Source organism: Phyllostomus discolor, chromosome 7, assembly GCF_004126475.2.
Source record: "Phyllostomus discolor isolate MPI-MPIP mPhyDis1 chromosome 7, mPhyDis1.pri.v3, whole genome shotgun sequence".
NCBI lineage: Eukaryota > Metazoa > Chordata > Mammalia > Chiroptera > Phyllostomidae > Phyllostomus > Phyllostomus discolor.
In genome coordinates, this window is record NC_040909.2 from 15290563 (window position 1) to 15312172 (window position 21610).

General features: G+C 47.5%; 1 protein-coding gene and 1 long non-coding RNA gene across 3 annotated transcripts in view; one reads left to right on the forward strand and one right to left on the reverse strand.

Moving 5' to 3' along the window:
• Nucleotides 1-2343: 2343 nt before the first annotated feature.
• LOC118501844 lies at nucleotides 2344-3355 on the reverse strand. The gene is made up of 2 exons (XR_004904507.1): nucleotides 3059-3355; nucleotides 2344-2649 (listed from the first exon to the last, which is right to left on the reverse strand). It is a non-coding gene; the product is annotated as an uncharacterized LOC118501844 (long non-coding RNA).
• Nucleotides 3356-10134: 6779 nt separating this feature from the next.
• The window catches only part of OSBPL10 (oxysterol binding protein like 10), a 245735-nt gene continuing 234259 nt past the window's right edge, over nucleotides 10135-21610 (forward strand). For both annotated transcript variants that reach the window (XM_028518710.2, XM_028518711.2), the window contains exon 1: nucleotides 10135-10550. In XM_028518710.2, the coding sequence (XP_028374511.1) occupies nucleotides 10270-10550 (281 nt within the window). In that variant the 5' untranslated portion in view covers nucleotides 10135-10269. The remainder of the gene's footprint in view (nucleotides 10551-21610) is intronic.

The window sequence follows — 21610 nt, forward strand, 5'->3', positions numbered from 1 at the left end:
GTGGTTATTAGCAGTGGTTTGTGCTCCGTGTGGTTCACTGCACTGACTGCGTCTTGCTTCTTTGGACAGGGGCTTGCTTTGGATTCTTTTAGACCTGTGGTATTTGTTTTCTGGCCTTCGAGGAGTGTCAACATTGTTGCAGAATAAATGAATATCTAGAATGGTTTCTTCCTTTAGCAGTAGCATAGCTGGCATTTTAGTACCCTTTGAGTTTAAAAAGAATGCTCATATTTGGCGTCTTAGTTAATTTTCAGCTGCTTATTGCATCGTATGCTGAAGGTGATGTACAGAAGAGACACCAGCATTCCTACTTGAATGGTCTGAGCAATATCAGCTGGGCAACCTAGACATTTGAGCCATAAGTAGGTAAGCAGGTAGGCAGGCAGACACCCATCCCACGGTTCATCCATCCGTTTGTCCGTCCACCCATCATCCATCCATGCATGCGATCATCCATGGAACCCATTCCCTACCATGAGGGGAACTAGGGCAACCGACCTCCTACATCTTTTTCATCTTTTAAAAAATGTGTTTAAAATGTTTGTATCTAATAAAAATTCACACACACAACCCCTGTTAGACTGGTGGTCAGTCTATGAATTTTGACAAGTGCATGGAGTCCTTATAACCAACACCACAGTCAAGACACATAAGAGAGCCACCACCCCAGCCCCCTCAAAAAAGATTCTCTTTGCAGTCAAGCCCTTGATCCACCCTTAACCCTTGGCAACTGCTGTTCTCTGTCCCTATAGTTTTGCCTTTTCCAGAATGTCACATAAAGGGAATCATACACTTTGGAGTCTGGCTTCTTTCACTTAGCATAATGCATTTGAGGTTCACCTGTGCTGTTGTGTAGTTCAATAGTTTGTTAAAAAAGATTTTATGTATTTATTTTTAGAGGGGAAGGGAGGGAGAAAGAGAGGGAGAAAAACACCAATGTGTGGTTGCCTCTCGTGTGCGCCCCCCCCCACCCCACTGGGAAACCAGCCTGCAACCCAGGCCTGTGCCCTGACTTTCCAAGCCGGCATTCAGTCCACTGAGCCACACCAACCAGGGCAGTTTGTTTGCTTTCATTGCAGAATAGTTGTCCATTACATGGATGCATCACAGTTTCGTTTTGTTTTTCATTCATTCCCCAGTTGAGGGATATTTGGGTTGTTCCCAGGTTTTGCCGATTCTGAATAAAAGAGCAATAAACATTCAATACAGGTTTTTCTTGTGAACATGTATTTTCATTACATTTGGATAAATATTGAGAAGTGGGATAACTAGGTCACATGGAAGTGTGTGGTTAACTTTGAAAAGAAACTGCCAAGGAGTTTTCCAAAGTGGGTGCCCTGTTTTGCACACCCACAGCAATGTGTACGAGTTCCAGTTACTCTGAGTGCTCACCTCCTGTAGTGTGTGTGTGTGTGTGTGTGTGTGTGTGTGTTTTGTCATGCTGATAGCTACACAGTGTAAAAAAAGAAGCAACAGGTCTGAAGTGGAGTCACTTGCACCGAGCCCCATGCCAGAACACCAAGACTGAACACCCAACCCAATCACAGTTGCAGCCTCCCCCAGCAATGTAATTTTAACTGGTCAGTCTGGAATTTCCTGGCCAGCATTAGTGAGGTAATCCCCAAAGACCCCTTCCATTCCTCCAAGGAGGAGACCTAAGCCTGAAACCATTCCCTCTCCGGCTAGAAATTTCCCTTCCCCGCCCCCTTTCTGACTATAAACACCCTCACTTTCCTGCAGCTCGAGGGGGCTCCCTTCTCTGTAGTTTCTAGGTGGGATGCCGCCCGATTCACGAATCACTGAATAAAGCCAATAAGATCCTTAGTATTTACTCAGTTAAATTTTGTTTTTTTCACAGTGGTATTTCATTGTAGTTTTAATTAGCATTTGCCTGATGACTCATGATGTTGAGCATCTCTTCATGTGCTTATCTGCCATCTGTATGTCTTATTTATCGAAGCGATTGTTTGAATCTGCTCCTATTTCAAGAGTAATGCCGTTTATATTCTTATTTCTGCATTTGGAGCGTTCTTTACATATTCTGGAGACAAGCCCCGTGTCAGATTCGCACATACTCTCCCCAGTATGTGATGTGCCTTTTCATTCTCTTACTTGTGTCTTTGCAGAGAAGAAGTTTGTAATTTTGACACACTAATTTTTCAATGGAGTGTGCTTTTGATGTAGTCCCTAAAACCAATTTCTCTGATCCAAGCTCACAAAGATTTCTTCTACCTTTTCTTTTGAACATTTACGAGGTTTACCTTCTACGTTTTGGTTTATGATTCATTTTGACTTCATTCTGTTTGGATAAGGTGTGATCAAGATTCTTTTTTTTTTTTCTCCTTCAGGTAAATGTCCAGTTCTTCCACCATCACTTATTGAAAAGACCATCCAGGAGGGCCTTGTGTAATTCTGAGGACCCTTATGAGGGCAAGGCAGGAGAGGCGGAGTCAGATGAGGAGAGGAAACGAAGAAGCCGAGGCTGGAGTGATGTCGCGGCCAGAAGAGACAGGAGCCCAGGGAAGCAGGTTTTCCCTGGACGCTGGGAAAGGCAAGGACCTGATTCTCCTGTAGATCCTTTAGAAAAAAAAAAAAAAGCACCTTAATTTTAGCCTGCAAGACCCATGTTCAGATTTCTGACTGCCAGAGCTGCAAGACAATAAATTTGATTTGTTTTTAAGCCACCAAGTTTGTGGCACTCTTTTATAGCAGCAATAGAAAACCAATACAGAGAGCTCCATGGGACTGACTTTGCACGTCTGTCAAAAATCAATTGGCTATTTTATGCGGAACGATTTCTAGACTCTCTATTCTGTTTTATTTTCTTATATGTCTATACTTCTGCCAATACTACATGGATATATATTTTTAAACCTGCCCCGTATTCTCTTATTTTCCCTGCTTCATGGCTTCAGGGTATGAGAAGTGGGCCGGTGATAGTGAGAAGGAGCCAAGGAGATAAAAGTCACAAAATGACAAGTTGCAAGGTAGCTATCCATATTAGTTATCTACGGCTGGTTCCAAACTTTGAGCCTTAAAACAACAAACATTCTCTCACAGTTTCTGAGGAATCTGGAAGCTGCTTAGCTGGGTGCTTCTGGCTTGGGGTCTCGAAGTCGAAGTCTAGCCGTCGGTCAGGGATGCGGCCTTCTCCAGGTCTGACCAGGTAATGATCTGTTTCTAAGGTCACTCACTGGCTGTTAGGTGGCCTCAGAAAAACCTCGCTTCCAAGGTTACTCCCGTAGTGGCTGGCAGCTGGCCTGGCTGAATTCTTCCTCCTCTGGCTTCTGCATTCCACTGGCTGCTTGAGCGTCCTTATGGTATGGCAGCTGGCTTCCCCAGAGTGAGTGATGAGAGAGAGAGAACTCTCACCAAGACAGGAACCATTGTCTTTTTTTTTTAAACAATACCCTTTTTTTTAAATTTAAGATTTTATTTATTTATGTTTAGGGAGGAAAGGGAGGGAGATAGAGAGAGAGAGAAACATCAATGTGCAGGTGCTGGGGGTCATGGCCTGCAACCCAGGCATGTACCCTGACTGGGAATCGAACTTGCGACACTCCATTGTCTTTTTATAACCTGACCCTAGACGTGACATCTCATCAATCCTGTCATCTTCTCCTCATTAGAAGTGGTTCACAAAGTCTATTCCACACTAAGGGGGAGAGAAATGAAACTCCACCTCTTGAGGGCAGGCGTATCACAAAATTCGTTGACATGCCTTTCAAACCACTGTAGTCCACCCTCTGGCCACAAATTATTATAGTCCTCGCACACATGGAACACACCCACCCACGTGTCAAAGGCCCCGAAGAGTCTCATTCCATCATAGAGGCAGCTTGGAGTCCAGAATCATGCCATCCAAGACCGGTCCAGGAGGGAAGGGGGTCGTCAGGTGCAGTTCCTTAAGATCAGCTCCTTGTGCCCCCCAGCCCCTCAACATACAATGGTGAAACACACACAAGATGTCTGCTCCAGGCATTCCTGTTTGGAAGGCGGGAAGGCAGGAGGCCCGAAGTAGTCTGGGGGCCTCGGCAATTGGGAAGCCCAGTCAGGCAACTTACCGTCCAGTTGCAAGTTCCTTGGTCAGGTCTCAAGGACCAGGAGTCACTCTCCGGGGTGCTGGACTCCCCTCTCTGAGCCCTTGGTCCTGCTTTCTCCGTCTCTGGGAACCTACCCTCTTCACAAAAGTTCACTTGTGTTTGCTCCGTTTTTCCAACCCGAGTTCATTAAGGTTTCTCCTATGTTTTCTTCGAACAGTCTAATAGTTTTCCACTTCACATTTTAGTTTTTGATTCACTTTGAGGTAATTTTTGTGTGCAGTATAAGATACAGCTCTTAAGTAATTCTTTAAAAATTAAAAAAAATTTTTTTGCACCTAAATGTCCAATTGTTCCAACACTATTTGTTTTTAGAAACTGTTTATTTTCCATCAACGTCATTTCCATGTTCTGTTGGAGAGCCTGTGGAAGAACAGCTTAAGTGTTTTCCTGCTGCAAGGAATCCGAGGACATCGAGGGCTCTGGACCTTGTAAAAGTCTCTCCGTAAGTTGCTACAACAACTCGGAACAACGCTGTACCGACCCCACCCTGGCTAGCCGGGAAAGTCAGCGTCGTTTGTTGAAATGTGGCAGGAAAAACCCCGTGCCAGTTTCCAGACTAGGCTTTAGGAGACTTTGTGTGCTTCCTCTCTCTGGGACCCTCGGAGGGCCGTGAGAATGAGCCTACCCCAGGCTGCTGGAAGAGGAGAGACCCTCTGGATGAGAGACATACCGGCTGCTCCAGCCAAGTCAGGCCAAACCATCCAGCCAATGGTCAAATACGGGAGAAGATGGATTCAGTCAGGATCAACGGAGTAAAAATTAATTCTACTTTCTGGGAGTCATTTTGTAACATAAGCCATAGTTTAACATATGTATACAGTTTGACCCAGCATCTTATTCTAAGGAAATAATTTAATGAATGTACAAGCTTATTTAAAGGACACTTTTTATCATAGCAAAAGTTGAAAACACTTTATTGTACATCAGTAGTGGAATGATTAAGTTGGGGTGCATGTATATAGTGGAATATGCTGAAACTGTCACAAATGCTAATACAGCTCCAAAGGGAGCTGCCCGTATTGTATAGTTCAGTCAGTGAAGTGTGTTAGAAACCATTATATATTGCCCTGGCCAGTGTGGCTTGGTTGGAGTGTCATCCCATAACCAAAAGGTTGTCAGTTCAATTCCTCAACAGGGTATATAAGGTTGCATGTTTGATCCCCAGCTGGGCACCTATGACCCCCGGTCCAGGTGCATAGGGGAGACAACCAATCGATTTTCTTTCTCACATGTATGTTTCCCTCTCTCCCTTCCTCTCTCTAAAAGCAATGAACAAAATTGTCCTTGGGCAAGGATAAAAAAATTTAAAAAAGAAATCATTATATATTTTATAATATGAATCTGCTTTTGAATAAGACAATATACAAAAATATTTCTGCATAGAAAAGTGTTTGGCCCTGGCTGGTGTGGCTCAGTGGTTTGAGCACCGGCCTGTGGACTGAAAGTTGCCAGTTTGATTCCCAGTCTGGGCACATGCCTGGGTTGCAGGCCAGGTCCCTGGTTTGGGGGTGTGCGACAGGCAACCAATCGATGTATCTTTTGCACATTGATGTTTCTCTGCCTCCCTTCCCAACTCTCTAAAAGGTACATAAATAAAATCTAAAATAAAAAAATAAAAAAGGAAAGAAAAGTGTATGGCAGGATATAAATTACTAATAGTGGTTTCCTCTGGGCACATGTTATAGATGATTTTTTTTCTTTCTACATTGTACCTTTGTGTATGTGAATCTTTAAATATAAACACCCATTTTAATAATTTCCACTTTGGAAGATGTTGATATAATGTATACATATAGCTGCCCTGCAAAGTTACACATGGCCCTCGCTTTCCCTGGATATAACCCTCGGGGTAATCCTCATGGAGCTGCTTGCTCCCTGGATGACAGACATCCGCACTCCTGAGTGTGGTGTTTCCGTCTTCCCACCGTGTGGTGAAGCTGCATACACAATCTACACCTGACGTTCAGGCAGCAGGCTGTATGAGCAAGAACACTGAACCTGGAGTCAGAAGACCTTGGTTCAGGTTTAGTTCTGGCTTCTCCTTTCTGAGTTTCTGTTTCTTTCAGTAAAATTGGGGCTCATGTATCAACCAAGAAACATTTACTGAGTATTACTGCATTCGGGCCCTGTGGCTGGTGCCAGGGGCCCAAGCTTCCGCCCTGCTTCCCTCAGGAGAGTGACGGGAGAATCAATTCCTACATGAACAAAAAATGTAACATGAAATGGAATTCCAGGCACCGAGCTGTGCTTTCAGTGGTTTCATTAAGTAGATGGCACGTGACTGGGTCCATTAGGAGGTGACTGGTATAATGCAGTGGTTGAGAACTCAGGCTCAGTAGAGAGATTGACTGACTTCAGATCCCGGCTCCACCAGGACTTGGGGGAAATTGCTCAATGTTTCTTTGAACCAGTTTTCAGTCATTCTATCTACATTTATATTTTTCTTTTTAAAGATATTTATTTATTTGTTTATTTATTTATTTATTTTAGAGAGGGAAGGGAGGGAGATAGAGAGAAACATCAATGTGCGATTGCTGGGGGTAATGGCCTGCAACCCAGACATGTACCCTTTGCTGGGAATCGAACCTGCAATACTTTGGTTCACAGCCCGCACTCAATCCACTGAGCTCTGCCAGCCAGGGCTTTATATTCTTCTTAATGATTTATACAGTATGGGTGAATTGAGGAAATAAGCCCTTACATGGGGTATATATGTTTTGCAAATATTTCTATCACATGTATTCCAAATAATTATGCCAATTTATGTCTTTTGTTCTCAGTTTGTTTTCTTGCATGAAGACACTTTCTTCTCCAAAGATAAATCTGTCGGTATTGTTTCCCTACTTGTTCTGCTACAGTACGTCAAGGGCAGCTTTTGGGAAAAAGCGACTTTTAATTCAAAACCCCATGGAGGAGCACCAACCAGGTGAACAGAGCAGGAAGGAGTGCTGTCAGCAGGAGGTATACTTCCTCTCTCCTTCATTCCTATTTGCCTCTTGCTGACCTAACCTCCTCTGCCATTCCCGATCCCACAAAGATGGCTTCTTCTTGACCCACTCTGGTTGCTGTGCTTTGAATATTTGTCCCCCCCCAAATTTGTATGCATAAATCCTAATGCCCAGTGTGATGGTGTGAGGAGGTGGGCCTTTGGGAAGTGCTGAGGTCAGGAGGGCAGAGCCCTCATGGATGAGATCAGTGCTCTTTTTCTTTTTTTAATACATTTTTTAAACGATTTTATTTATTTATTTTTAGAGAGGTAAGGGAGGGAGAAAGAGAGAGAGAGAAACATCAATGTGCAGTTGCTGGGGGCCATGGCCTGCAACCCAGGCATGTACCCTGACTGGGAATCGAACCTGCGATGCTTTGGAATGCTCTTTTTCTTTGTCTTAATTGTTGTTCAAGTATAGTTTTCTGCCCTTTACCCCCATCCCAGCCCACCCCCCAGCCCTCCCCACATCCCTCCCATCTTTACCCCCACCTTTTTATTATCCATGTGTCCTTGATACTAGTTTCTTCAAACCCTTCCCCACTTCCCTTGAAATTCCCTCCCTTCTTCCCTCTGGTCACTGTGAGCCTGTTCTCAATTTCAGTGTCTTTGGTTATATTTCGCTTGTTTGTCTTTTTCAATAACAGAGCTCACACAGAGCCCCCTCGCCCCTTCTGCCCCTTGAGGACACAGGGAGAAGTCTGGGCTCTGGAAGTGAACTCTCGCCAGAGCTGACCCTGCTGGCACCTCGGACTTGCACCCTCCAGAACTGTAAGAAATTTTTGTTTATGAGCTAACCAGCTGGTGGTGTTTTGTTATAGCAGCCCGAACAGACTAAGACATTGGCCTTGATGATTCTTTTCAGCTTAGCTCCTTCCCCCTCCAACTGGACGGTCTTTGTCAAGGGTTTCAGCTTTTCAGTCCAGAGTGAGTTTGCTGCCCTCGCTCATCCAGTCACAGGTGGGCTGGGTGGGGTGGAGTATGGTGGTAGTGGTTAGATACTAGGAAATAAAACGACGGCACTTCCTTTTCTAGGAGGAGCTCAGCGTGGCAGTCTCCCATCAAAAGGGGTGTTGCTTTGGCATAGGTGACTGACACTTAGAGTTCGCCTTCTCAGCCTTTGCCAGCGAAGGACTTTATGGACACCCGTAGACCAATTAGTGTATCAGCTAGTTTAGGCCACATTATGCTGTGGTACAGAATGATTCCTAAAGTTAAGTGACTTACAACAAACATTCTGCATGGGTGATGTGGCTAATGCTAACTGGCTTTGGCTCAGCTGTGTTCCAGATGTCTTTTCACTCTGGGACCCACAACGAAGGGGAGCCTTTATTTGGAGCATGCTGCTCAGCTTGCAGAAGGAAAAGAGAAAGCTGGCGGAACCACACGATGACTCTTAACGCTTACGTCTGCAAGTGGCCAATATTATAACTGTTCGCATTCCACTGGCAAAGCAATTCCATGACCAAATCTGAGGTCAGTATGGCGGGAGGATACTTCTGTCATGGGAAGAGGCAAGGAATATTTTGAACAAATTAAAACATTCTCACATAGTTCATCACAGTCAGTAGTATCGTTACTAACATTTTACAGGTGAGAAAACTAAGGTCAAAGATGTGAACTCAGCTCTGTCTGGCTCCAAAGTTGGTTATTTCTATCATGCAGTCTCTCTGGGGAACTTTCATACACTGTGTAGGCACCTGGAACTGTAATTTATTCAGGGTCAGGGGTACATTCACTCCTCATCAGCCCCACAAGCTTCTCTACTGAGATTGCTAGAGCTAAACCACCTTTGAATGTTTCCAAGGGCTAGGCTTGGCGAACTATCCCCCTGGAGAGCTGAGTCTATTCCATTTAGCAATTTTTTAAACCGTTGAATTATTTATCCGCTTTATGAGTTTGTAGGTCCTTGGAACAGCGATCACCCATCCATCACCCTTTGTTTTTGTTTTCTTGTGTGTGTGTGGTGTGTCTGAGCTCCTCCAAGCTATTTTCTAGGTAATTTTAGAAACTTCAGGTTGCAATGGATATTTATATTCACAAAAATTATCAGTGAGGTGGGGAGAGCGCAACCCCTCTACTTTTGCCAAAGAGCAACAATTTTAAATGGAGAAATCGAGTTGTGGTGGGGGTGGGGCCGAAATGACAACCGACACAGAATGTCTCACTATGTTTGTAAACATCTGCTGATTTCAGTGCGGTCTTGTCCGTTTTGGAGTCTCTGGTTCCCAGCTGCTTGGTGTAACACGTGTAAGGTGCTGACTTACCAGGTTTATGTGTCCATCAGGGTCGGGATTATGGTGGGCAAACGGGGTTTCAATTTAAAGATGCATTTCCAGGAATCTGAGATTTGTCTTGCTTTACTCCAGCACGGGCCCTGGTAATTAATCCATTTGCTCTGCAGTATGAAAATACCTCTGGAAACCTTACCTGTAAGAATCACCTGCCCTCCCGTCCCCTACTGGACACGCAGGAGATCCTGGAGGACCTTCTGCCCTATTACTTTCCTCCACCAGTGAGGCCCATTTCCAAGTTACTGTGTACGTGTGTCTGGCCCAGGCTTGGTATGGAAGACAGAGAGGGAGGGTGCGTTTGTGCCTAGGTTAGGCCGGGCGGGTCCTTATCCGGCTGGACAGGGTGGGTGGGGCCGCCGTTCCCTCCAGGTCCTGAGGTGGGTTGGGGGTGGGGAGTGACGTGCAGAGATTCCCTTCCACCTCTTTAGCTCCGAGAGGGGGCGGCAGAAGAAGCGCCAGGGGTGAAAAGGGCGTGCCCATCCTGCGGATCTGCGCCCGGGAGCGCCCCCAGACCCCGGGCTGGAGCGGCCACTAGGACTCAGAAGAAGAGCAGGAGGAACTCGAAGACGGCTCGCCGAACCCGCCAGCCGTTCCGAACTTGCCCGGGAAACTAGTGCGGAGGGAGGGGCCGGGGCCCAGGCCGTGGCGGGAGGAGGGGCGGCCGCAGCTGCATCCAGCCCCGTTGGCTTCCTTCCCAGCTCTCCTTCGCCTGCCTCCTCCTCCTCTTCCTCCTGTATGAGTCAGGCATTTCCCCGGGACTTGGAGCAGCCACGCGCGGCCCGGGCGCCCGGTGCTGTAGCAGCAGCCGCCGCCGTCACCGCGTTAGGAACCCCAGCGCCGGGGCCGCCAGCGCGGCGAGCACCCGAGTGCCGGGCGCACGCGAACCATGGAGAGGGCGGCCCAGGGCACGGACGGCGGCGGGGGCAGCAATAGCAGCAGCCGCAGCAGCAGCCGCGCCACCTCCGCGGGTTCCTCACCCTCCTGCTCCCTGGCGGGCCGGGCGGTCTCCAGCCGGTCGGCGGTAGCAGGGCTCGTTAGCGGGGGCAGCCGCAGTAGCCCAGGCTCAGTGGCCGCTAGTCCGTCCGGGGGAGGCGGCCGCAGGAGGGAGCCGGCTCTCGAGGGCGTGCTCAGCAAATACACCAACCTCCTCCAGGGCTGGCAGAACAGGTAACGTGCCCGCCGCCCGCGCCAACGAGCGCCCCTCCCTGCGCGCTGCTCAGTGTGTGTGTGTGCGTGCGCGATCGTACCACCCGCGAGCGGGGTGTTGTCTCCGCTTGGGTGTCCTTTCTGCGTCCCTGCTCCTTTCCAGGTGGGGTGCCCAGAATGGGGTGACCCCACCCCAGGGCTGCACCGCAATGGAAGGGAGGGAGGTGAGAGCCTTGGTTTTCTGTACTGGCACCTGCAGGGACTGGAGTGCTAGGCGCAGCGCGCTGGTCCCGGGCCCTGCCTGCTAGCGGTTTCCCCGCACTCCTGAAGAAGGGTGGAAAAAGGGAAGCAGAGGGGAGTGCTTTATACCAGGGTGAAAAGCGTGTTGATACATCTGGTCCTATCACAGCAATTCTCTTCATAACTTAGTTCATTTAAAACTTCAGTGTTTAAAAACACCAACACCACCACCAAAAACCTGCCACTTCTCCTGGGCGCCTTGCAGCCCGCATGCTACCCTCTGCCCAGTTGGTGGCTTGCAATCTCCAGTCTCTGCAACGGAAGTTTAGTTTTAAAAAGAGAAAACTTACCCCCTGTTCAAAATGGACATTTTGCTATTTTGATAATAAGAATAATTGCCCTCATTAGGTGCCTTTTGAAGTTCCCTGCTCACTACCCTCACAGTTGTGAAGCCGACTTACGGACACGTGTCCCCACAGGGGTGTCAAGGGAAGGGGCGCCCAGCGCCCTTGGGGTGTGGGTAGTGTGTGGACTGCAGAAGTCAGGATAGACAGGACGGCTTCAAAAGGATCGGGCGTGATGATGCTGTTCACGTTATTTTACAAAACAAGCCAGAGGCCAATACAAGTGGCCATGCCTGGAGAGTGGGGCTTTTGGGTGAGGTGGGCTGTTGAGATCTTTTGTCCTGTCCTTACAGCCCTTGGATATTAGGATTGGGGTTCTCAGGAGGGCCTGTGAGTTTCAAATCTCGCCCTGGGAGCCCTACTTCTCTGGTTAGACTCAATTACTTGGTCAACTCTCCCTGCAGATGGTTTAAATGTTGATTGCTTCCAGCTGAAACCTATCAGGCCAGTTATTTACATGCAATTCAACTGGGAGGAAGAAGACTTCCTAAGTTTGGAAACTGAGTTGTTTCTATATTGATACTATAGACAGAGAACTTTCCCCGTGACCGGGTTTCCTTGGAGATCTGCTATGTTGTGGAAGCTGCACTTTAACTTTTAATTCTTTTTTATTTCTCAAAATAGCCCCAGTATGTGCTCCTGCCTCTCCCATTTCCCCTTCGATTCTGGAAAGCCAAAAAAAAGTAGAGTGCCTGGGGCCAGAGAGATAAGATGACTACATCTGAGTTCGGTTTTTGGTAATTGTGTCTTCTTGATGGCACCTCAGGGTGCCTTGTTGGTGACAGCATTTTGCTTGTGTGTTGGGCAGTCACTTTTAATGCTTTTTTTCAGGTAGCTTATGAGGGCAACAGAGGTTTTGCCCTGTATTGCAGTTATTTTACTTGGGGACTCTCTTTTACCTGCAATGTATATTAAAGGATTTATTCTTTGGAGTGGATTTAGGAGGAGTTAGAGTAACTCATGCCTTAGTGTAACTTAAAATCCATTAGGGTATTTAGGTGGAGGCAAGATTGATTGATAAGAGGCAAAATAAATAAAAAAAATAGCTACATGACTGCGAGGTACCTAGGTGAAATGTGGTAGGTAGCGGGTACACGACTGAGGTCTCTGCTGAGGTGGTTACCAAGGTTTATAGCCACGCACCGTTGCTTGTTGCTCTTAACCACAGAAGACTCCCCATCCTTGAAGTGTACCACCAGCTCCCAAAGCCCTGTCTCTTTCTAATGGTCAGCGTCTCGGCGCTGGGGTTATGTTTCCCATGTCGGTGTCCTCTGAGCAGGGCTGAGGCCCATTAGTGATCTGGGGGAGATTTACGGTGGCTCTGTGATGGCACACTTCCACCTTCTCAAGGGGTCTCAGAAAGGCCGCGCTGGATCCATGAAAAGGGAAAGAGGAGGATAAAGAGAGGAAACCTAGAAGATGTATTTTTAGTTTATGAATCTGTTTGTTTAGAGACTGTTTTATGGAGGATCTGCTCTGTGCCAGGCACTGTTCTAGAAGCCAGAGCTACTCCAGGGAACAGACACGTGGGCATGTTCGCAAGAAGCAGTGGAGGAGAATGAGAATTAAGTGGAAGGAGCCCACAGGTCCCTAGTCCCAGGCGACGCCTTGGTGCAAACAGATGGGCTCACTAGTTTGGGTTACCTGCACGTAGGGCCTGTTCCTTTAACAGCTCTTTTCATATGGCCTGCAGTTAATGACCATCTCCAGCCACGAAGCTCTTGGTACTTCCATGCTTTGGTAACACCCTCCACACCGATCACCCACCCTCTGGCAGTTTTTAATCTGGTGTCCTCTCCCCTGTCCTCAAGTTGCTGCAAAGCTTGTATTTTCATACCCAGTATCATATTCTGCCTTAATTTACCTGTAGCACTCTCAGCCCCGTCACCAGGCCCTGAGGAAGGCAGTTTGGGCCAGAGCTCAGAGTATATGATGTGGAGGTCCCAGGAGAGAGAACGTCACGCCGTTGGACACATTCAACCCAGGACACGTGGCTCACGCTCATTGGCGGAAATAATCGGAGCATGGGGAAAGTGCACATTGAGGATTTTCTGTAGTTTATTATTATAGTTATTTAAAGTAACTATTTCAGTTGTGATAGCACGGTCTAGATGACAGGAGAGTGTTAAAGAGCGCACCTAATGCATCTAAACAACTGAACCAAAATTTGCAGAAAGTAGCAGGTGCTATGAAAATTAAAAATGGTAAAATAAAGAAAAGTGTAGAAATAATTTTGTGTGGATCTAGTGTCCTTACTGAAATTCACATTAAAAATTATTCATTGATTGATTTGAAAGAGAGAGAGAGAGGGAGAGAGAACCATCGAGTTGTCGTTCTACTTATTTACACATTCATTGGTTGCTTCTCGTATGTGCCCTGACCCGGGATCAAACCGCAACCTTGGTGTATGAGAACATTCCCTAACCAGTGAGCTGCCTGGCCAGGACCTGCAATTCACATGTTAATTGAGGACACTGTCTTCTCACCCATCTTTTGGTTTTTGCATGGAGTGAACCGGGATGGGGAGTGAGGCACCTGAGGAAGCGGGGCCGGTGCCAGGTGCCACAGCGCCTGTGGGTGGGGGAAGAATTGAACAGTGTGTTTTGGCAGGACGTTAGGCGGGGAGGAGACAGGGTCTGATGTACGCTTCAGAAAGTTCTCCCTGGCTACCGGCTGTGTGGAGATGAGATTTTCAAGGGGCCAGATGGGGAAGCAGAGATACCAGTTAGGGGCCCATCATGGTGACCCAGGCAGCAGATGCTGGAGCTTGGACTTGGGGGACAGGGAAATGGAGAAAAGAGACCGATTTGGAGTGGGGAGGGCAGACATTGCTGATTGGATGAGGGGGTGAGAGGAAGAGGGGTCAAGGAGAGAGCTCCTGAGTGTGTAGGTAGGCCTGAGAAGCTGGGAGGTTGAGGTGTCCTTTTCAGAATGGAGGGTCCCAGTGGAGGAACAGGCTTGGGGGTAGGATAGGGTACAACCGAGAGTTGCGTTGGAGCTGTGTTCAGTTTGAGATGCCTGCACCCACTAACAAATTGGCTGTGTGAACTCTCAGTTGCCCTACGGCTAATTTTAGTCTCCAACCAAAATGGAACTAACTTGGATTTGCTTATAATGTCAAGTGTTTGAGGGAATAATTTCTGATTGGATCTAAGAAGGGATATTTAAATGTGAGGGTCTTCACTGCCGTTCAGTTTGTGTTACTTGCAGAAAAGAAGACACGGCCAGTGTGCATCCAGCCTCCACTTCTTTTTTTTTTTTTTGTCCCTGGGTGTGGTTGTGAGAACTCAGTGACCTCCCGAAAGGCAGAGCTTGAATGGGGTGTAAGGTAGACGAGTGTTGGTATAAGAAAACCTCAGGCCACCGTGAACATTTATACGGAGAGTGAGAGCAGCGTGGGCTCCGAGTCAAGTCCTGATGTCGACATTTAGCACGTTCACCTTGGGCCAGTTCCTTAATTGCTCCGGGCTTCCGTTTCCTCATCTCTTAATGACAAACATGATGTTACTCTTGCCCTTCTCGTTAGTTCCGAATGAGGATGAAATGAGGATACTGGTGTATCCGGGCCTGAGAGCAGGGCAGAGCAGCGTCCGGAGAAGTGGTAGCTCTCACGGCGTCTTCCCTTGGTCCCTTCTCAGATGGATGCTTTCTGGTCCGTAACATTCTTGGTTCATTTTCTGAACACTGTGATTACCCTGGGATCCCATTAAAGTAATTATTGCAGAACTCTTTGGAGAGGAGGTGATGATCTGTTTTGAAGGCATCCTTGGCAAAACTCAGGCTCAAACATTTACAGCTTGTGGGAAGTGACTTACCCCCTCCTCCAGCCTCTGATCTCGGTCTCCCTTCAGTGCTTGATTTCCCTCGGTAACGCTTACCGACACCTGACATGCTCACAATTTTACTCTTTTGTCTTTTGGCACCAGATGGAAGCTTCTTGAGGACAGAGAGTGCTTTCGTCTGTCTTGTTCGCCGCTGTACCCCCAATAAGGTTTCAGTACTATTACTGGATGCATAAGAAAATGACTCAATGACAGAGAAGAAATCAAGCTAGCATTTGGTTCCGTTTGGCCAGTGTTAGCTATTGTTATAAATCGCGGTGCTCTACCTGCTCCTAGCCCTGTCCTTGAGTTAATGTGTTTATCAGTTGCTCTGTTCTCTGTAACCACCTGTCTTTGTCTTCTGGGCTGGAAAGTCTGCTTTTCTTGTGACGTTGCCACCCTGACTTAGGGCCCACATCAACCCACCCAGTGTGGGTCTTTAGTGACCAGATATCCAGGGCTTATATTGAACTTGATGTACATTAACTACACACTTGGAGAACACAGTGTTTAGGCTGTAGGCATGACTTCCCAAGGCTTTGGGACCACTTGGCCCCTTTAGAAAAGTTATTGGGGGTGTACATTAACTTTTTTTTAAAACCCAATTGAATTGAACTGAATGCTTAAAAAAAGATTTTATTGATTTATTTTTAGAGAGAGGGAAAGGGAGGGAGAAAGAGAGGGAGAGAAACATCAATGTGTGGTTGCCTCTTGTGCGCTCCCTGCTGGGGACCTGGCCCACAACCCAGGCATGTGCCCTGACTGGGGATTGAACCAGTGACCCTTTGCTTCACAGTCCTGCACTCATAATTTTAGAGGTAATTGGTGATACCAAGATTGAAAAAAATCACTGCTCCGGATTTTAGGTTCTTGCCTACTTCAGAAGTGTTCACATGGCTCGCTTTCTAGGTTGCCAGACCGTTCGGAGTCTGCACAGATCCTTCAGGGCCACTAGACTTCTATGTTTTTTACTTTTTTCTAGTTTACATTCAATATTAGTTTCAGGTGTATAGATTTCTTCATCGGCAATAATAATAAAGAGGAGGTTGCCTAGGTTACAGATGAGCACATAATAGTATATATTTATGCACTTATGGTTGACTATTGAGTACTTGCCTTGCATTAACCACTTCCTGTGGAATCCACTCCCCCTGCCCCACCCCTTTTAAAAATGTATGTGTATTTGAGGAGACGTACACTATGTGATTACTATGGTTTTCCTTGATGGGTGGGATTGTGGGTGATTTATATTTTCTTTTCTATTTTCCACTATTTTTTTCCCCCTAAGGTGAACTTGCATCCATGCTGAAGTTTGAAAATGGTTTTTGAGAAAAAGAAAAGCTGCTCATAGCTTTTCACCTTATCTCTCTGAATAACCGAATTTTTGAGGGCAAATTTGAAGCCCAACATACATTCAGAAAAGTGCACAATTCATAAGTGTACATAGTTCAGTGAATTTTCGGAAATGGAACACACCAAATAAAGCAACAGCCCCCCCCCCCCCCCCCCCCCCCCCCGTTCTCCCATAGGGTTTCTGCTATTCAGACTTTGTGAACTGCAGGCTCTCTGGGCCCCTTTTTGAATTTCCTACCATGCAGTATGTGGTCTTGTGTGTCTGGCTTCTTTCTCTCTATGCGAGTGAGCCCCGTCTGTGTAGCCGCGTGCGGTGGAGGTCTGCTCGTTTTCCGGCGCTGCTGCGTATCCCATTGTGTGAATGTGCTAAATCCATTACATCCACTGTAGATTGACATTTGAGTTTGTTTGAGTTTTTGGCCCTACGAATAGCACTGCCATGTGTTTTAGAGCACAAATGTATGCATTTCTGTGGGTGTACACCTCTGAGGGGAAATACTGGGTTCCACTGTTTGCAGATGTCCAGCTGATTAGATTCGGTCGGAGGATTTTCCAAAGTAGCTGCATCTGTTCACGAGCCCAGCAGAGGTGTGTGAGAGTTCCAGGTGCTCACTGTCCTCATCCACCCCCCACGTTGCCTCTGGTTTTCGTTTCAGCTGGTGGCGTGGGTGTCTGTGGTGGCATCTCGCTGTGATGGTTTTGATTTGCCTTTCTGTGATGGCTAATGAAGTTTAGCGTCTCATTTGGGTGTTATAGGGCATTTGAATGTTCTGTTTTGTGAGGTGCTATTTAAATCCTTTGCCCATTTATACATAGGGTATCTGCTCTTACTGCTTCGTAAAAGTTCCTCCTATACCCTGGATAGGAGTCCATTGGTGGGGTGACATGTAGAGAAAGCAGGTATCTTCTTGCACTCCGTGTGTTGATAAACACAAATTCTTAATTTTAAAGTAGTCAACATTTTTCAGTTTTCCCCTTTGTGATTGGTTCTTTCTGAGTCCTGTTTAGTAAATCTTTGCCTCCCATCCCATGGTCTTCTGGGTGTCCTCTGATGTTTTCTTTGAAGAAACAAACCCTTTTAATGTTTCAACCCTTTTGAATGTTTCTTAGAAGTTTGAGTTGATATTGGGGGCATGTAAAATGTTGGCAGAAGCTATACCAGATTTAAGGTTTCCAGTCTGTATTAGTTTCCTATGGCTGGTGTAGCACAGTGTGGGGGAGCTCCGCACACAGGCCCCCTTCTCCCGCTGGCCGCCACGGATAAGAATAAGTCTACTAAGACATGATCTGCTTGGGGAGGAAAGGTGGCCGATTTCTCAAGGGAGAAGGGCCAGGAGCCTGTTCCTCAATGGGCTTTTATCGGGTTCATTTGCACAGGAATACAGGTAAAGCTCATTCGTCATTGCCAGGCAGTAAGGATCAAACAATAGATAACAAAGAACCCTGAGGGCCTATTTTGAGTCAGGGTCAGATAGCTAAAGAGCTGTAAAACTTTGAGGAACAAACTTACTTCTTGTTTGGACCCTTATCAGTTAATTGAGAGCATTCTAAACAAAGCATGTTTTACAGGATTTTACATAGTCTTTCTTAGGCCTGATCACCTGGGGAACCCACCCTTTCTAGCACAGGGCTGCACCACCCTCTGTCATTGTTTCAGGCTTAAATCAGGCTGGGCAAGTAAGGCAGCCTAGAGATTAGGAGATTTCTCGCAGACAGAATGAGGACTCAGGCTTTGTCAAAGCCAAGGGGCGAGGGTCCATCACCCTCTTTTGCTGTAGCCCCCAAGTCCTTCCTCGGGGGCCTCCCATGTGATTGTGCCTGTCTTAGGTCGTTCCCCCCTTGGGGAATCTTACCCATCATTGGCTAACTGACCAAGCATTGGGGGCCAGTTGTGAATGAAGTAAAAGGAGCAGAAGCAGCGCTCCTGCCAGGCAGATAAGCTTTTGTCCCCTTGGTTGCTTATGGTCCAAGGTCGCTCCCTCAGCCTTAGCCTTGGTGGGTGGGTGGGGGGGGGGCGGTTACAGCTTCTGAAACCAGGCAGGGCGGTTCCCAACAACAAAGGACCACTGACTTGGTAGCTTAACAGGACAGAAATTTAAATTTGCTCTCGCTGCTGGAGGCCAGGAGGCTGAAATCAGTTTCCCTGGGCCGAAATCAAGGTGTTGGCAGGAACACACTCCTACCGGATACTTAAGGGGAAATTGGTTTCTTGCTTCTTTCAGCTTCTGGTGGCCACTGGCACTCCTTGGCCCGTAACTGCATCCCTCTCCTCTCTGGGTCAAATTCCCCTTTCTCCCTCTTAGGACTTCTGCGATTTCATATAGGGCTCACCCAGGTAATCCAGGATAATCTCCCCAGCTCCAGATCCTTAATGTAATCACACATGCCACAGGCCACAACCTTTGCTGCGTAAGGTGACACTCACGGGTTCCAGGGATCAGGATGTGGACCTTTGGGGGTGGGGAGTTGGCATTCACAGCCTCCTATGCAGACATAGTTCTCATTCACAGTCTCAGCTCTCCGGCTCCCTTCCCCATCCACCTTGCCCACCATTCCCTGGTTGCCATGGTGACAGCCATCTCTGTCCTGGAAGGGCTCAGGTTGCTTGTCACGACTGTAAGTGGGCTTGTTAGGAAGCGTTGGTGGATTCATTCATCTCTGTCTACTAGACAGACCCCTTGGGCACATGTAAGGTAGGTGATGCTGTGAGGGAAATTGCTTCCAAGGCCAGTATGGAAACCTCATTTTCCTTAATGGGCAAGTGAGAGTTTCTTTGGAGGCTCATTAATGCTTAGAGGAAGCAGCTTTGGAAGTATACGTGATCATCTGTTTTTCATTTTATCATCAGAATACTCGTTAGCCTGAAGCCTATGTTTTTTAAGGTATAATTAACACACAGTAAAAGGCACAGGTCTCGGGCATTCTCTTTGATACATTTTGACAGTTGTTTATACCATGTAATCACTGCTCCAAAAGCTACAGAACATTTCTACCCACTTGCCCTAAAGTTTCTTCCAGTTAATTCATCTTCCCCTGCAATCTGTTTCTGATTTTGGTCACCGTGAATTAATTTTGTCTGTTCTTGGGTTTCGTATAGATGGACCATATTGGACACCCTGTCTGGAGTCTGTTGTATTGAGCCCAGATAATGTCCCAGGTTTGTCCATGTTGCCGCACCTACCACTAGTTCATAAATTGTTCCTTTTTGTTGTTGAGTAGTAGTACATTCTGTGGCTATCCCACAGCTTGCTTATCCCTTTACCTGTAGGTGGACATTTGGGTTGTTTCTGGTTTTTGCTACTATAAATAAAGCTGCTGTTTATGAACCAGTCTTTATGTGAACATATGCCTTCCTTTCTCTCTGGTAAACACCTAGGATTGGAATTGCAGGGCTCTGGGACACGTGGCATGTCAAAACTCCCAGTGTTTCCCGAGTGGCTGGACCTTCCATTGCACAGTCCCACAGCAGTGCACAAGCAGATGGATTGTTCTGCATCCCAGCCAACCCATCTGTTGCTGCCTGGGGAACTTCAGGAAGGCCGGGACTGCCTCATGGGAATCACATGGCTTCCGAGAGAGGGGCCGTCTGTAGGAGCATACGCTCTAGCTTTGCCTTCTGTTTGCTGCACGACCTTGGGCAAGTCACTTCGCTCTTTGGGCCCCGGTTTCTTCATCTGTAACACGACACTAACCTTGCAGTACTGTGAGGCTACTACACGCACCAGGCCCAGCACCTGGCTTGATGCACAGTAGGACCTCAGCAGAAGTTTGTCTACGGGGAGTCTTGTGTTTTAGACAGACCAGTGGGTGACTTCATGGAACCTAGGGGACGAGTCAGTGGTCCTTTTGGACCCAGCCTGAGCAAATATGCAGGTATTTCTTAGCTCTTCCTCCCACTGCATGGGGACCCAGGTGACGAATTACTTGATTTGCATAGTGGGTGACGGGTTCCGTTGGCTGCTCAGCCTGTGGCTCCTCCGAGTCTGCTCCAGAGGTCCGTCGTTTGAGAACTCGGGGAAGGGAGGAGAGATGCGGGCCTGTGTGTCCTGCAAGGAGGATTGAAATGATGGCGCCGGAAACGTGGCAGGCTCTCTCTGCTCCGCCTGGCTCCCGGCTGATGTGAGTTGGGGCCAGGCCAAGACAGGATTAAAGAGAGAACCATCCGGAATTGGATTTTTGATAACCCAGACTGGATCGAAGACGGTCACAGCCCAGAAGGAGAGTGCTTTCTTCGTCCCTCATGCAGTGATAGCAATAATGACAAAATTAGGGAACACGATACGGTCCGATTGCAAGGCCGTTCTCTGAAGGGCGACGGAGGCATTTTAGCTTTCGCATGTTGTGCTGTGGTTTTCAGAGGACTATTTGTGTTTTTGTGTGGTTTGGTCCCTTTCTATAAATATTTGGGTGAGAATGGAACGCGTTGAAAGGTGGCCCGCGTCGGTTTTTAATAGATCTGCTCCAGGATGTGTTAAGTGTTTCTCTGCAATGCCCGTCACGTGACCGGCGAACAATGAGAAGAGGCTAGTGTGTGAGGTTGGGGAGCTCCTAGGAACTGATGGAAATCAGGCTTTCCCTACGTGCGGTGGGACAGGGGCTCTGCCCGGGCCCCTTGTTCAGGGGAGTTGAGTTCATTATGTGACAGATACAAAGGACCCCCCACTGGGTCTTTTGGTTGTTTGATGGAGTCTGGGCAGAATGGGGAAGCTTTCTGGGTCCTGAACAAATTGTCAGCATCAGCCCCCACACGCCCTCCTCTTCATGTGTGACCATGCCTGGCGGGATGCTTGGGCCTCACGCATGTGCTGAGCCACGCATGTGCTGAGCGCCTTTTGCATACATGCCGAATGCCCTGTGCGATGCGAGAGGCCCGGAAGAGAAAGCTCAGGCCCCGAGGAAGGAGCTGACGGACTACAACAGGGCTGAGCAAACTTTTCCCGTAAAGGACCAGGCAGTTAATATTTCAGGCTTTGTGGGCTAGAGTCTCTGTGGGCATTACTCAGCTCTCCCGTTGTAAACAAGTGGGTGTGCCTGTGTTCCAATAAAACTTTTATTTACAGAAGCAGGTGGTGGGCTGGATGTAGTCCGTGGGCTGTCGTTTGACCCTCCCTGGCCTGAAATGACACCCAGACATCTCAATCAGTAGTCAAGGCAGCCGAGAGTGGTTGCTAAGAGTGCCCGTTCTGCAGTCCAACACTGTGCTGGATCCTGGCTCTGCACTTTACTCTCTGTGTGACCTGGCACAGCTCTTCAACCTCTCTGA